The 16,747-nt window shown below is 36.6% G+C and overlaps 1 protein-coding gene across 1 annotated transcript in view; it reads left to right on the forward strand.

Annotated features, from left to right (window-relative positions):
• The window catches only part of MEOX2 (mesenchyme homeobox 2), a 53,346-nt gene extending 38,532 nt beyond the window's left edge, over positions 1–14,814 (forward strand). Inside the window, exons 2-3 of the mRNA XM_048304332.1 lie at positions 805–977; positions 13,498–14,814. Coding sequence (XP_048160289.1) covers positions 805–977; positions 13,498–13,722 — 398 coding nt within the window. The 3' untranslated portion in view covers positions 13,723–14,814. The remainder of the gene's footprint in view (positions 1–804; positions 978–13,497) is intronic.
• Positions 14,815–16,747: the final 1,933 nt, after the last annotated feature.

The raw sequence follows: 16,747 nt of genomic DNA on the forward strand, positions 1-16,747 counted from the left end.
TCATTTATTTAAACTGACTTCACTGACAGCAACAGAATGACTGCCACTGAGTTATTGAGTTATAGTAGTTTGGGTCAGGACCAAATGTACCTGTTTCTGAGAGTAAAAGGAATCATGAGGGCAATAATGAAACTTTCAGAAAAGCTCCTCTGATTGTAGCCAAAGTATTCCTTAGGTAATGAGCTTTAGTGGTAGCAAATTTCCTATACTGATACTAGCTGTGGCAAAAAGTTCCTACCTGTACCACAGCATGAGTATGAGAAGATCCCATGGGACATGCTAACCAATTTCTTTTTGATGTGTGTTCACTTTCCTATGCTTTGTCTGTTATCTTTCCCTGAAAGTGCAATTGGACTAAACCTTAAAGTGTATGCTGTAAAACAGCTTTGGCTTAAGATATTAGTGAAATGATAGGAGAGAGAGATTCTTGAAATATTACTCATTACACACTAATCAAATGATACATATCCTGTACTGGTTGGATGCACTGAGAGTTGCCAGCTGTGGGAAGGAATTGAAGCTTTGCAGAAATTCTTCAGAGAATTGTTGGAAAATAAAACACTGCAAGGTTTTAAGCTAAAGTTTGATGTGTGTGAATGGAAGCAGCAGCTCAAGTCTGCCAGAATTACTTCTGCTTTCCTGATTTACAGTGAAGGATCAATAGGAATGAAAGCAAGGGTGTGTTTCAGAGACAGAAAGAAAGTTTGAAGAATGTAGCTTTAGCTTCTTGTTGTCATTGGGCTTGTTTCCTATTTAGCTGTACACTTGTCATTACATCCATTTTTGCTTTTTATTTTTTTTCAGATTCCCAAGAAGGAAACTACAAGACAGAGGTCAACAGTAAACCCAGGAAGGAAAGGACAGCTTTCACCAAGGAGCAAATCAGAGAGCTAGAAGCAGAATTTGCTCATCATAACTATTTGACCAGGCTGAGACGATATGAGATAGCAGTAAACCTTGACCTCACTGAAAGACAGGTACTGATGAAAAATAATGGACTTTAAATTCCTGACCAATACGTACCAGTGGTTAGTAGCTCCTGACATAGAGCTCCTGTTTATAATACTAACATTTATGTTTATATGTCAGATTGAATGTTTTTAGCAACATTATATACCTTTATTATCTCTCTGCTGTGCAAGTAATTTATACTTTTATATGTAACACAGATTGATTTCATCCATTAGGCAGAGATGGAAGATAAAAGCACAAGTCATAGATCTGTTAGATGAGTGCATGTCTTTTCTAAACTGTCCAAACTGATGTCGTTGAAGACACCGTATGTACAAGTAGTTGGTTTGTCTGCATGCAACAAATATGAGCATCTTGGTTCAGTCTATTAAGTATATCCAATGGCCATTAATCCAGAGTTTCTGAACATCCTGTTTCCAGATGGCAGCAAAATGGGAACGCCAGCAAAACTGGGATACAGGCATTTTAAACCCCTTTATCTTACCCTGCTCTGTGAAAGCAGAGGAGATGATGGAATTTCTTATCACTGTTGTTGGTTTCCTGTTCACCAAACCCTGGTCCAGGAAACACTTCTTCATGTGCTTAAGTTTCATCATGCATGTCGTCACATTGATTTCTAATGGAAATATCCATGTTACACATGTATTGAAGTGTTTCAGGGTCTCATCTCTATACACTAAATAGGTAGTGAAGTGACATTTCAAATAATAATTACATCAACATACACATTTTGAAAATGTGTTTCAGTAAAGAAGTTTAGAATACTGGCCTCAAGTACACAAAATCTGATGAAATGTTTCCTACAGTTTTATTACTAAAATGGAAAGCTTTTTGCCTACTGATAGACAATCATTCTTTTTTCAGGAATCAATATGAGATTGAGGGATTGCTTTCATGCAATCAATAAGATGAGGATATAGTCAAAAGTAGGTATCAACATAGCATAATGATTTGTGAAATTTACATAGAAGCAGATATGCAATTTTCTTGAGTTTCTTTAACACCTGCCATAAGTAGACATATCAGCAAAAATCCAGCCTTTTCTAAAAAAAAAAGCAAGCATGTTTACTCAAAAAAGCAAATGCAACAGCTTTTTTCTTTGAAAGCTTCTAGAGAATGGCTGTACCTTTGAACTTGTCAAGAAAAACACAGCAATTTCTTGTTTGATTTGACCACATCGCCAGGTTCCACTGGGGTAATTTTCAGTCACTTAAATACAGTTGTTATGTTTGTGAATCCCACCATTCTGTATCAAAAAATGGATAAAATTTTGCCTTTTTTCATTTCCACGGCCTATTCTATTTAGATTCACACCTGATTTTGACAGTTAAGGGGAGAAGGAATGAATTCTTGTCTTGGTGACAAAGGTAGAGTCGACATGAAACTGAACAATGATAAATAAATTTTAAAAAATATTTTCTGGCCAATTTGACAGGAATCAGTCAGCTGAATATATCTCCATATTTATAACGGTGAATTTGGCCTAGAATTTAACTGTTCTCCCCAATAAATTCTATATTATTTTCTTCAAAGATCAGGTTGAGTAGTACAACTAAATGAAGAGACAGTTCACCATCCTGAAGGAAACAGTTAATCTAAAAGCATTTAGCATACTGAAAAGAGACAGATAAATATCGAATATTGTCTCTGGAGGAGAAAAGGCAGCCCAGCTACATAAGTGCAGAGAATTCATTTAAGTCATGGCAGTACTTGCTGTTTTCCAGCTGTCACAAAACATCAGTTTTAAGCATTCTGCTGATTATTGTGATCATTTCTATAGCATTGTCATTAGTCTATTTAATTATGCAATCTAATCCTTTCTGCTTCCCCAGATTATCCCGGAGTGACAACTGAGCTCCCAGAGATTACTCCCTTCCTTCCTTCCTTCCTTCCTTCCTTCCTTCCTTCCTTCCTTCCTGCCTTCCTGCCTTCCTTCCTGCCTTCCTGTTTGACACCATCTTAGAAAAGGAAAGCATTACGATTTTTAGTTTGATAGAATCCAGTTCTGTATCTTGCCACAGTAAAATGGTCTAAAAAAAAGGAGAAGAAGAAACAAAAAAAAGCATAAAAACTGCATTGTTAATCAAAAAATGAAAATTGAGAGGAAATTCTGGACATATTTTTCAGTTTCTGAATCACACTAAGCCAAGTAATGTTGTAAACTAGAAATGTCTCTTTTAAATCAAATATACTGCTTCGATAGAAAAATGGTGTAAATAGCATAGATCTGGGTGTGGGTTTCCATGGTATATGGCAGACTTCAGAAGCTGAATGCCATAAATCAAAAGACTTGGCTCTTCTTGCATACTTGTTTTACATTAGTATTCCTCCAGTGACTTAAAAACGTACTTCAGGGTGAGCGTGGTGTGACATTAATATTTCTTTTCTCTCCAGTTAAGAGAAGGTATTCTCCTTCAGGACCTGTCTTTCTGTCATTACCAAAATGAATCATTACTCTTGAGTGAGATACCAGCACTTATTTTCATTCTTACTAGCGTTACTACTATTTTTTTTACTATCTGTCCCAACAGAGGAGATCATATTTGATACCTACATTTAACAGGTGCAAAAAAAAATCTAAAATATATTGATGGAATTATCCATGCCCACCCCCCCGCCCCCCTTTCCTGTGAGGTAGCATTTTTAGAAAATTGCTGTTTGTAGAACCATTTTTCTTTAGTATTTTTCCCCAAAGCTGCATTGCGAAAAATGCAATAGTTGATAGTTCCTTTGAAAGTAGAAGTAGTTCCTTTGTTTGAAATAAGTGAACACACAAGTGATAGCTTTGGATCTCATCACATGCTGTAGACCTCTTGGTGTTGGAAGATTTCTTGATTGCTCATGAAACACTGAATTTGCACACAGAGAACTGAAACTTACTTGAGACAGTACAATGACAAAAAAGTAGCAGTGGCTGTTGGGTGAACTAATGTATCTGCTCAGAAAATAGAGAAGTTGAGAAAATTGAGAGCAGACCTAACCTCTGATGGAATTATTTGTTTAGCATTATTTTTTTCACTAGGATTTAAAAAAAATGAAAAATGTATTATTCAGAGACAGAAGAACAACAAAATAATCTGGGGAAAGTATCGTTAGGTCATCCTAAAGCTACGACTTTCATTTTTTTCCCAAGATGTGAGATAAATCACGGAGCCTATTATCTTAAGAAATCTCTGTCTTCCTCTTGACTATAGTGATAATTTCTACCATACGCCACAGATTAAAAGAGGCACTGACCAACTAACACTTCATAATTACCTTTCTGGCATTTAAACAAGCTGTAGAAAAAACATATGTCTTACCATATTTAAAAAGCTATATAAGGGTATTAAAGTTCTCTGCAGTCATCAAAGTAAGGCTCCATTTGAAATAACTTACGAGATCAGCTCAAACATAAATGACTCATGGAAGGCCATTTCACAAAAATAATAATGAAAAAAAACCCCCTAACAACATATGGCTCAGGAGAAGGAAGTAATCCTATCACTCCCTAAAAAGGAAACCTGTGTTACAAGACAGGAGGATGAAATGAAATAAGTGCCTCAATTGCCTAGATATTAAGGGTGCACTTTGAGAGCATTATAAGCACATCTGGTGGTAGGATGGCTCTATTATGGTATTGTAAGAATTCCAGAAATATAGGTACATACAATTCCTGCTCCCTCTCCTATAGAGTGCACTCACAATCCCAGCTCAGGCAGCAGTTAATAATTTTCAGCTGGCAGCCTCTATCATATTTTGAAGAGCTAGTTAGACTAAAAACTATCTGAGCTCCCTAGATATTTGTAACCTTGACAAGTGCATTCTTGGCTTTTTTTTGTACCTCCAGATAAACTTGGAGAAGGTTCCATGCAGACTTTTTAATATCTCACTGTGGGATGAGGGGAGGAAGCAGCTGCAGTGGCGTATCAGAGGAGTGGCAAAATGGACATTTTTATGGAGTTGATCCTGCCAAATATAGAAAGAGTAGGAGATCTTTCCATCTCGCAAGATCTTTTTGCATGGAGCTAATCAAAAGAGTAATGTTGCAGTTCTTCAGGCTAGCTAAGGTTACCGGAATAAACAGTTCAAATATGTAATGCTTCTGCTTGCCAACATAAACAGAAGATCCCACCTAGTCAGATTAAATTCTGCTGATGGCAACTAGAAAGTTTATTTCTTCTCAACTTTAACTTCCAATATCTGCCTAGAAGCTATCAATCATTTATAAAAGGCCTAAAGCCATCGATTTTGCATAAGCAAAGGACAAAATTATGCCCAAATGAGGAATGATTTTGCATCAGCGTTGGACTTCCATGCGTGTGGTACCAACATGGAATGAGTCACCAAGAAAGAAGCTTTGTGGTGCCTTTTTCTGCCTGAGATAGAAGCAAGAAGCACTATTATTTAAATTATACTTTGGTATAGTACCATAACCAACACCGTAGCACTGCATTGTTAAGACCATGCAAATACTACATGAAGTTTACCATTAGAAAATTTTTCTCCAGACCTGGTTACCTCAAAGCTTCATCACAAGTGACATAATTAAAATACTTCTCAGCACTAAAAAGTTCCAGGGAGGCTAATCACTGCATTTTTTAGACTTCAGTAGTAAGATAAGAATGGCTTCACTTGGTCACCCAGGCAAGAAAACAGGGAGTTCAATATTCCTCCATCATGTGTTTGCTCTGCACAGCCTTTGGAAGTGCAAATGTCTGTTCATGCATCACATGGCATAACTAGTTTTCTACTTTAAGAAGCTAGTCTTCTGAGGTTAGGTGGTGAAATATTTTCAAACAAAAATCAAACAAAATCAAACGGTATTGATAGGACAGGCTTGACCATATCTGTCTGATTTGTCATGCTGTCACATCTTCTCTGAAAGGCAGCTGCTCATTCCACACACTTCCATGTGTTAAGCACTCTCTATGAACACAATAATAATGAGGCTGTGTGGTTTGAAATCCTTTAGATTTTTTGTTTATTTAAAGTAACACTCTTAATAAAATCAAACTTTGATATTTGTCTTGAACATTATAAGTACCAGCAGTAAGACTTATCGTGCTACCTCTGTTCTTTCTCAGGAAAGAATGCAGCTAGAACACTTAGTTATAACTTGTGCATAATTTTGATTTCTCCAATAATTCTTTTAAAAAAATCACATGGCAAAAATTCAATCAGCATATTTAATTTGCAGTATTGATTGAATTCAAACAAGCAATTAATATGCAAAGATCCAAGTGCCTCAAGTTGTTAGTTGTGAATGGACCCTACACCTGCAGAGAAACCCTGTGAGGTGCTGGGTGGGGAGAAACCTCTGCCTGTGCCAAGAAGCATATGTGATATAGACAGAAATATTAGCAGCTCACACAGCTGCTTTTACAAAGTGTGTGAGGCTCTGCCATTACCTATGCCTGCTCTTTCTTAGGCTCAAGTTGAGAAAGATGTGGCTTCTCTGTCACCTGTTTAGGGAAAGAGGAGCTTTTAAAATTTGTCACTTTAAGAAATAGAATAAATCAGTGGAGAACAAATGATTTTGGAGAGTTAAAAATGAACATGTAGAATAAAGGAGATATTTTTCATGCAGGCCATTGAGAAAAGTTGAATCTCTTTCTGGTTTCACAGGTTTCTACTCCTCAAGGGACTTGTCTTTCTTCATAATAAACTACTAGCAGAAAGAGAAGCATCTAAATACTTATCCAAAATCCAGTCTTGGCTACCTACCATCTTTTAACTTTCACATTCAGTTGATCTGTGCAAAATGGGTGCAGAGTGATGCACATTACAATTTTGTTATCATGAAGTGAAATACTCCACATGTGAGTAATTCATGGAGGTAAATGCCTACACAAAGAAGAGAAAAGTTTAGCTAAAGGTCATCTTCCCCACAAATTAGTTTTCCACCACTTGTTTATTTTGTAGATTTGGAATTACACAATCATAGAATCATGGAATTGTTTGGGTTAAAGGACCTTAAAGATCATCTAGTTCCAACTACCCTGCCATGGGCAGGGAACAGTTCACTACACCAAGTTGCTCAGATCCTCATCCATTCTGATCTCGAACACTTGCAGGGATGGAGAGTTCACAACCTCTCTGGGCAACCTCACCCTCACAGTAAAGAATTTCTTCCTAACATCTAATTTAAACCTACTTTCCTTTATCTTAAGACCATTCCCCCTTTTCCAATCACTACATGCCCTTATCAAAAGTCCCTCTCTTTCCTTGTAAGCCCCTTTTAGGTGCTATACATATGTGAAGAAATGGATGAAAGTAGACTCTAAAAAAGATGTATTACAGGAGAATAAGATAGACAGAGGTTTAGAAGCAGCCCCACAGATTGCCTTTCTTTGCCTTTAACTAAAAAAAGAAAGACTAATTTAAGAAAAAAACAACTTCCTTAGACTACGTAAAACAAGTCAGTAGGAGGAAGAAACCTGAGACAGTGTGCCTCTTTCTGCCTAAGATATGTTAACGGCAAAAATCTACTTTGGAGAGGTTTTGATTCAGACAGATTAACTGTTTGATCATGAAATCAGTTTTGAAGACCATTGGTGGAGAAGGTGACTGTCCTTTGGATGGAGTAGAGGGAGGTAAACTGAGTGGTCTCAAAGATTTCTAAAACTGGAATGAAGTACTGCTATCACTGCTGTGCTCTGAAATATAATGTCTATTCCATCCCTGTCTAAATGTGGGAGGTAGAAAAGAGAATGTATCACCTAAGCAGTACCAAAATCTCAACTGACTTTTATGTAATGATAAACCAGAACCCACTCCTACACCTTCCTGGGTGCCAAAAGCTCCAGCTGTCCTTTGTGCACCTGCCAAAACCTCCCCTTTTTCTCAACAGCTGCTGCAAAGTACTTGTACACATTCAGTGCAAAGTTCTGTAATGAAACACGGGGCAGATCATTTTAAATAAGTGAGCAGGTGACTTCAGTAATTTTAATCAGGAGGTTCTGGTACCACTCATTAATTTCCAAAGAGAAGTCAATTTCCTTCAAGTGATAGATTTTGGAAATTTTTTATAATTACTAAGAAGACATTTAATACTAAGATTTATTTAAACTAGTTTTAATCTCTAAAATTGAAATTTTTATGAGAATTTCTTTGGAATAGAAAATGGAAATCCTTGAAGTCATATTCTATGAATACATATTTATTTGTAAGAAACATTCTGGTTGTACATTTCTATTTGCTTTTATAATTTTCTGAATAAACTATCATGAAAATACTATCTCTACATATGCAAAGAAGGTAAGCTTCAGCTGTATAACACCAGGGATTTCTGTAAAGCTCAGGAGTTTGACTTTCCTTAAAACTTGGCAGCGTAAGTGTACTATCTAAAAATAACAGGAATGTTTTCAAGGCCAAAGAAAGTTGAGAAGTAAACCTCATTTTTTTTCTAATTTCAAAGGCTCAGGGTTATTTTTTGTTATTCACAAGTTTGTCTGTATTAGAGGAAAGTAAATTGACAGATTGAAAAATAATAAAAGCAAAAGGAAATGGACAGCAGCTGACCAGGGCAGAATGCTTTAAAGGCTTGATGCTTTGGACTTCTTGACATATCATTTAGGTATATTGAAACATGGCATTTAGGATACTGACTGCAAAGACTCTTGCTTAGAAATATGGATCTGTTAAAGCAAAAGAACAGTTACAACTGGCACAGCACTCTTGTTTCTAATTTTTAAGGTTCTCTAGATATCAGGCCTCAAATTTTAATCTTGTTTGGGACTCATGCCACTAAAATAGAATAGAAAATGGAATAGAAAACCTGATTTTAGGAATCTTTCATTTCCAGAAAATAGCTTTTATAAAGTATTTTTTCTTAAAAGAAAAAAGGGTGCAGATAGTGCAACTAAGGTAGTTTGAATTCAGTCCTTAATTTTTCAGTCGATTATTCTTAAAGTTAACGTGATCGAAAGGCTCTGCTGAAGACAGAGCATTAAATCAGAAGTTTAGGAACTGTTTGCATTTTGAATCAAAAGGATGTCTGGATGTCCACATTGGGAAGTTGTATTAAAGACACACATGCAACACAGCACATCATGTGGCCCTTAAGACTACTAAGGACCTATATTATTTTGGCAATCTAGACACTAACAATGTCAACTTCCTTGTTTTGACTCCCCTCCTATGATTCCTACAGGTAGACCTTAAAATAAATTGGTCACAGCAAAAACATTTATCTCGTACGTCAGGAGATACACGATGAGAAATAATTTACTCGTATCATAAGCAACAGTCTAATCATCAGATGTGGAGATGCAGATGCTAAACAACTTGTTGACTAAGGGAAAGGAAACAGGGCTTTCGTGCCAGTAAGCAGATGTGCTCAATAGACTGGCTCATAAGTGCTGATTTAGAAACAGCTGTTAATGCTACCATCATCTTTAATATAGCTCATTTCCCGCCACTTCCTTTGTTTTCTGTGCGTACATATGCTTGCTCTGTACAGTCGAGTTGTGCTAGTCAAAGGGTGGAGAAGAGGGAGTGCATCTCAACAAACAGTAGGCAATCGGGACCTGATTCTGGGAGGTGGTGACCACGCTCAGGTCCTGCTGGAGCTAACTCAGACTTGAAAAATAGCATTAAATGGTTTGTAAATCTTATTAAGTTTGTCACAGTAGATCTTTAAACTACTTTAAAAAGATATAATTTTTTGCAAAAGTTGTAAATGTCACCACCAGTTCTTTCACTGGAAGAAATTTCAGGAGTTTTTCAAATTCACTTCAGTAAGGAATTTTTCTCTCTCCTTTATTTTTATTTTAATTTTTCTTAATTTTTCTTTCAGTCATTCAGTCACTTTCTGTCACTCTTGACCTTTCCCTCTCTATTCTATTCTATTCTATTCTATTCTATTTGTTTTATTTTCTATCTTCTTTCTTTGTCCTCTCTCCTTTATGTTTCGCTGGGTGTTTTGTTTTGATTCATATTTTATGCAAGACCTGTGAGATTTAAGTGAGTTGTGTGTTTAAAAAGCATGTTATTCCATGAACCAAGATAAACTGATGCTCTGAATTACTTCACACAAAATTTGCCTCACTTCCTTTCCATCTAAAATATCAATGGATCACATATCAGTAACAATTATACCCTCTATAACTGGCTCTTCAGCTCCAAAGGAAGTTCAGAATTCCAATATCTAAATTTGATCTCTAGAGGAAATAACAAGTGAAGTACCTGTCTCATATTATCAGCACATGAGCATTAAAGTCTTCATTTAGAGTCTATTGAACTGTACGAAAAAACTCCCATTGACATTAGTGTACTTTGGATCAGGTCAAAAGAGGACTTCAATACTTCATAATGCAGGACATAAAGAAACATGTATTAAAAAATATCTAATGTATTCCCTCATATAAGAGCCCTGCTGTACATTAACACAGCAAATGACAGCAAAATAAACTCACAATATTTTCAATGATAAACTTCATTATAAATGATTTCTAGCTTTTGAAAATAATCTTTTACATACCAAATAAGGAAATTGCTTATTTTATATTTTCTAAATAAATCAGATGCTGTTTATTTAAAGTAATGAAAAAAAAGCCCCTTTTTTGCCTTTTTAACATAGTTACAATTTTCTCTTTATGGGAAGGCTATATGCCCTTCAGCAGTATATTTCCTCCCACGAGATTGTTGGGGTTACTCTCTTCATTCTACACTCAAGAGAGTGCATGCAAAGGTAGCTGGAGTCATTTCAGCCCAACTTTGCCCAGTGCCATGTTTCCCATACAATGGGTCATGTGCAGACATAGTGTTGCATGCTGGATCCTCTGAGGAATACGTAAATGTATCTTGTGCTTATTCTTGAAAAGGGAAATCATCATCCCTTAATTGATTTATATCAACTAATATGCAGATGTTGACCTCTACTAATTCCATGGTGGAGGCACTTTAAGGCTCTTATGAGCTGATCTGAGGGTTGGTGATCCGAGTGAAGAAGTACTCCCCAGCCTGGATTCAGCTACTCATTACATGGAAGCTGGTGTTAATCTTTTGGGTTTAATGCTCAGGAAGACAGACTCCTCTCAACTCCGCTGTTGTGAAGTGGCCTGAATTCTAACAAGCAGAATCAAAATGTATTGTCATAAAAAATGAAAAGCAGAATAATTTATTAAATTACAGCAGAAAACAGTCAAAAAAGGTCAGCTCAGCAAATGTGAGAATTAGCTTTGTGAGAGAACAGAAATGAGCACCTGTAACCGAAGCCAGGCAGTAATCATCATGCTCACTCCTGTCCCATCCAGGACAGTTTCAGACTGGCCATAGGAGTATTAGCTTCAGTTTCTCAAGTATCCACAAAAGAACTGGCTGCATCCAGAAGGCTGTTTGCCTGGATGTCTCCTGTTCCAGTAAGTTAAAGCAGGTTGCATCCAGGCTGTGCACTGAAACTTTTACTTCAAATGTGTCATTGTCATTTTTCTTGAAACCATGTTTAGTATATATTATTACTTTGTTTTAGGCTTTCAGTGCTGTGAATTATTCCGTGAATGTTCAAGGACATAAAAATATCCAGAGAATTGCTTGGACGTCTTAGCAACTACTCCAATCCTGTAATTTCTTCTTACCAAAGAAAATTCTCTCGGCCCTTATTTCATAAGAAGTGTGATAATATCCTGGGATAATGGGTCCAATCCAAAGTGTATTATTTTTGATGTTTAGAGTATGACTGCAGTTGCATCTACTGCACTATCTGGCACAAATAGAGCAGTGCCTTTTGCAAGGGAAACTTCACTATTTAAAAAAAACCCACCAAAACTAAACAAAATAATATTATCACTTCTCCCAGAAAGCTGCCAATGCTGTACCCTTTTGAAGACACTGTTTCCAAGGACATTTCTGATACCAGTCCTGAGTATGATAATTTCCAACATCACAGCAGCCAGTCATAAATATCTTCCCTTTTACACTTATTTCACTTAGCAACCTAGATTTCTTTGACTCTGATGAGTTGACTGGAGGAAAGGATGTGCTATGCTTTAAGGCTCTTAACTAACCTGGAATCATTTTGCTCTGTTCCCAAGTGATTTGCTTTAACAGCTCACTTTGGCTTTAGCAGGAATATAGAGTATTAAAAAAATAAATAACCTCTCTTTCTTCCTATATACCTACATGAAGATAATGACATTATCTATCAGTTCAATTGTAGTAAAATTTTAATGTAAAATTCAAAGCGATAGTAAAGGTTAAAAACGGTGATGTTTCCTGGATGTGTAAGACAGATTCAGCAAAACAGCATTTTTGTGGCTCTATTACTCATGTTGTACAATATTTCCTGCTGTGCCTGTTGCTTGCTGATTCTTTTAAAACTCTGAAACACATTCTGCTAAACACAGCAGAGGATATACCAACATTGCAAGCTTTCTTGCTTTTTTTCCAAGTTAAATGTTGCAGGCATTGTTTATTTTTCTGCGGAACCTTCATCTGAAGAGCTGCATACACGCACACGAGATTTTTCAGCAACATTAACTCTACATGAATCAAACCGAACAATATTCTATTCATACTGTTTTCAGTGACATTACTTTAAGCTGATCTGAAATCAGCCTTTAATCTGGTCTAATATATTTGACAGCTGCTATGCACATCATTTTTTTCTTTTCTTTTGGCTATTGTGGTTTGCAGTGCAAATAATTTAGGTTTACTTCTCCCTCATATATTTCCATACAGAGAAGGGGAGGAGGGGAAATGAGTTTCAGCTGGAGAAAATCTTGGGATTTAACGTGACTTAAACACAGATACACTTTCAGTCTTCCATATTATGATTTTGTTTTTCATTCTTACCTGAAATTATTTGTCTATTTTGACTCAAATTTATAAATGCCTTGCCTTCTGACTTTGGGGGTATTTTTTTCTCTGAAAAATTTGACGAGGGTCTAAGGCTATGGCAGAATAAAGGATCAGTTAACTAGAATAATTTGAATACATTTGTGAAATAGACAGGGAAGTCTTAAGTTCTGAAGTTAAGAAATGCTCTTTCAGATACTTCAGCAATAAAAAAAAAAGCACCTTTAAATTGCTGCACCTGAAACTCATCACCAGTTTACAGAAACAAAGCAGAAAGCAATGGCAACTTTTCATGCAAGTTCCTTTCCAGAATAACTACCGTCCTATGAAGGTTTCTCTGTTACTCACAGTGTATGTTCTTTTGCACAGTCCTGTGACAGGAAACATTTTGCCTTTGTTTCTCTCCCTGACAAATGGCATTAGTATGTTTTTCGAGAGTATGTGAACTTTTTAATGTTTTCTAAAGGGCTCTGAGATGGTCCTATGGAGCTGTCTGCAGCAGATAGCCCAGCTGTCTTCTTAGAGTAACCCCTTTTCCTCCCTTGCAGTCATTATCCCCAGTGTTCACATCCTATCCAAAACTGAATTGCCTGATCTTCAGGGAAAGCTTGCTAAGCTCTTTACCATCCAGACAGAAAGGCACATTAGAAAAATACAATCCCCAAGTGCTGTGCTACAGCTAGAAAGTTCATTTTTACCTTCAGTGACCCCATCTTTCTTTCCTTGTTTTGTTTTTCTTGTGTGAAGGTAAAAGTTTGGTTCCAGAACAGACGGATGAAGTGGAAGCGTGTAAAAGGGGGCCAGCAAGGGGCAGCAGCCCGGGAGAAGGAACTGGTGAATGTAAAAAAGGGCACGCTGCTCCCCTCTGAGCTCTCTGGCATCGGCGCCGCTGGGCTCCAGCACACGGGGGACTCACTAGCCAACGACGACAGCCACGACAGCGACCACAGCTCTGAGCATGCACACTTATGATACACAGAGAGTGTCCCAGCTCCGTTCTCAGGAAAGATGCTTTGCTGGCAAGCCTTACACAGGCATCGTTTACTTATGCAAGTGACTCTGGCTGGGCTGTGATCTTTAAAGTTGTTATGGAAAATTCAGGCTTATTGTGTCTGCTTTTCTCGATTCTTAGATGGTTTACAGTAAGTGCCATGTCTTAAAGGTGCCTCAAGAGTGGAGAAGTGGAAGACAAACTTACTTTGAACATTCCAGATTTGTTTGTCGTGTTTATGACAGTGGGCAGGTATTTTTGCTTAAGCTTGCACTGAAAATTACATTGCTCTCAAAAGACATTATATTCTGAAAACCACAGTGCCACAAAATCACTATCTAGTGGATAAGAAATGTATTTTAACTCTGTATATATTTACCTTACAGCATTTTCCTGTCTTCACTAATTTTTAGCAATGCATTCATATTAGCTGATGGCAATAGTCACTCATGACAATAAATGGCTTTTTGTCTCTATATCTTTGTTTTGTTTTTCCAAAGACATACAATACATGCAGATACTTTTGTTCAAGTAGAGAACAATACAATAGTGTCTGCTAGGACACATCCTTGTATGACAGACAAAACAAACGTTATGTTGCATTTACTATCAACTGCTGCTAATAGGGTATTATTAAATTTACCTAGCTCCTCAATTCTTCCTATCTTATAACTGCAAAAAGTGATTTTTACAATCATAAGGATAGTCCAGTAACCTGCCAAAAATGTCATGTTCCACTCATGCTCAGTGGAAACTTTCCAAAGGATTATTCATTTCTACTTTGTCATAATTGAGTACATTGATAAATACTGACACTCTGCAGAAATGTTGTTGCTTCATGTTCAGTTTAAAAAGCCAGCAGATAAACTGAAAGTTATTATCAACTGCTTATGTTGGTAGAAATCAAAATATGATGGTAACTCTATATTGTGTCCCATGTGTAAAATCAAGACACATTTTCTGTTATAAGCTTTTGTGTACATACAGGCAAATACCAAACTCCAAAATTTAATGCAAACTATTGATTGTACTTTGTAAAGAAATATGTTTAATAAATAATCCTTTTTAAATAATTCTGGTCTCTACAATGATTTCATAGGATTCAAAAAGTGATTTTTGCCTAAGGAGCTCTGTTTCTTTTTGTGTCTTTTGGAACTTCGTCTGGGGACAACACAAACCTGTTTCCAAATTTAGGCTTTTAATCTTGGATAAGCCTTCTACCTTAATCCATTTGGGAAACTCTTTCTTTTAGTAGGAAAAATTTAACTAGCAGCTAATGATGTCTTCAGCCAAAACCAACAAGATTGTGTTCAACCATTTTTCCAGATTTAGAGCAAATGTAAAGGGTTATTTTGTTGAAGCTTGTTGACTTGGATGAAAGGGAGTAAATATAAGGAACGGATGCATACTTATATTAATCATGCCTTTGTTCAATAAAGTTGTTCAGTACAAAGAACCTCAAAGTATCTCCCCAAAAATTCAGAGATTAATTGGACTGGGTAGTGTGGTAGAAGGAGATGAGTGAAAAAAAGAGGGAGCAAGAAACGTGCATACCCTAGCAAATGCTTGTGAGCATTCACTGAAACTCTGCTATGTGGAGCAGTAGAGTATCATAAAACTTAAATGCAATCAAGAAATCTGTGTCTATTTTCCAAATACTTTTCACTGTAAGTTTGATCTTTCTTGCACATTAATTGTTGTCATGACCATTCTAGTTTAAAATATCCAAGCAATGGGTAATTAATTTCTTAAAAGACTTCAGAGGATTTTATTGATTCCAGCAGTTAAGGAATTCCAGCATTTTTTTCTCAGTTCTTTTTCAGATGCCTTTGTCATACAAAAGTGCTCCGAACAGGAAGGGGATAAGAGAAGTAAGCTAACTATTGTGAATACTTTATATTTTTGATTTTATGTCTGGATGGGAAAGGCTTTTTGGGATTATCAAAACAGAAAAAAATTATAGTGATTCAGACTAAAGCTTTTTATTCTTGACTATTTTTTTCCCACTCTTAAATGAAATATAACTACATTTCAAAATGAAAAATTTCAATGAAAAGTTGAAAATAAGTATCTTTAATTTTCAAATAACACTTTTTAACCACAGAAATTTAGTCGAATACAATGCGACTTGTTTTGCTAGTAAAACGGAGAGATGTCTTCCAAGTACTCCATTGGCCAAAAACGCCTTTTCAAGTTTTCAGAATTGTTTATTACCGTCATTCATGAAGAAATTACAATTGCATCTGAAAACAGATCAACCAAGTTTGAGCTGACGCTTTACAAAACAAATGGAAGTGCTTTATTTACATTACCTGAAATGCACCAATATGTTCCTAGCCCAAGGCATTTTGCGAGGTGCGTTACTCTGTTAGTGGCACAGGGATTGGACTGGGTTACTTGCCGTGGGGAAGCAGCCAGCTTTCCCTACTGAGAAAGATAGTATTTTTCATTTTCCTAGTTTTTAACTGAATCTGCTGAGATTTAGAGCACAGGTCGAAGAAAGAGAAAGGTGCAAATAGATTTACAGTGCCAGGAGATAGTTTTTTTGTTTAGGTAAGTGAATGAATCTTGAAACAAAGGACCAAATGATGTAACTTTTTATTACAGAACAAAAAGACGACTAAAAAAAATTGAATCTCTCCTATGCTTTAAAAGCAGCTCAGACTTCGAAAATGGTTGTAAGGTGCTAACTCTAATTTCTCAGGTTACTTTGGTAAGAACCAGAAAGACCTCTGGTGGCTTTAAACAACTGTTGGTACACCACTGGTGTGTGCACTGCGGTGCAGAGATGCTACACTGGCAGCAGTTGAAGCTATGAGGTCTAGGCACAGTGAGCTTCCTACTATAGTCTTGAAGGAATTTCCTTGCATGCTCAGCCCCACAGAAATACAGACATGCTTCTTCCAGATTTCAGCTATCTCATATTCAAGCCACATAGAGCAGCAACAAATGCCCTACACTTTAGCACCACTTTGCGGGTTAGTGGGTCTGCTCAGGACTCATCAA

Source organism: Corvus hawaiiensis, chromosome 1 (genome assembly GCF_020740725.1).
Source record: "Corvus hawaiiensis isolate bCorHaw1 chromosome 1, bCorHaw1.pri.cur, whole genome shotgun sequence".
Lineage (NCBI taxonomy): Eukaryota > Metazoa > Chordata > Aves > Passeriformes > Corvidae > Corvus > Corvus hawaiiensis.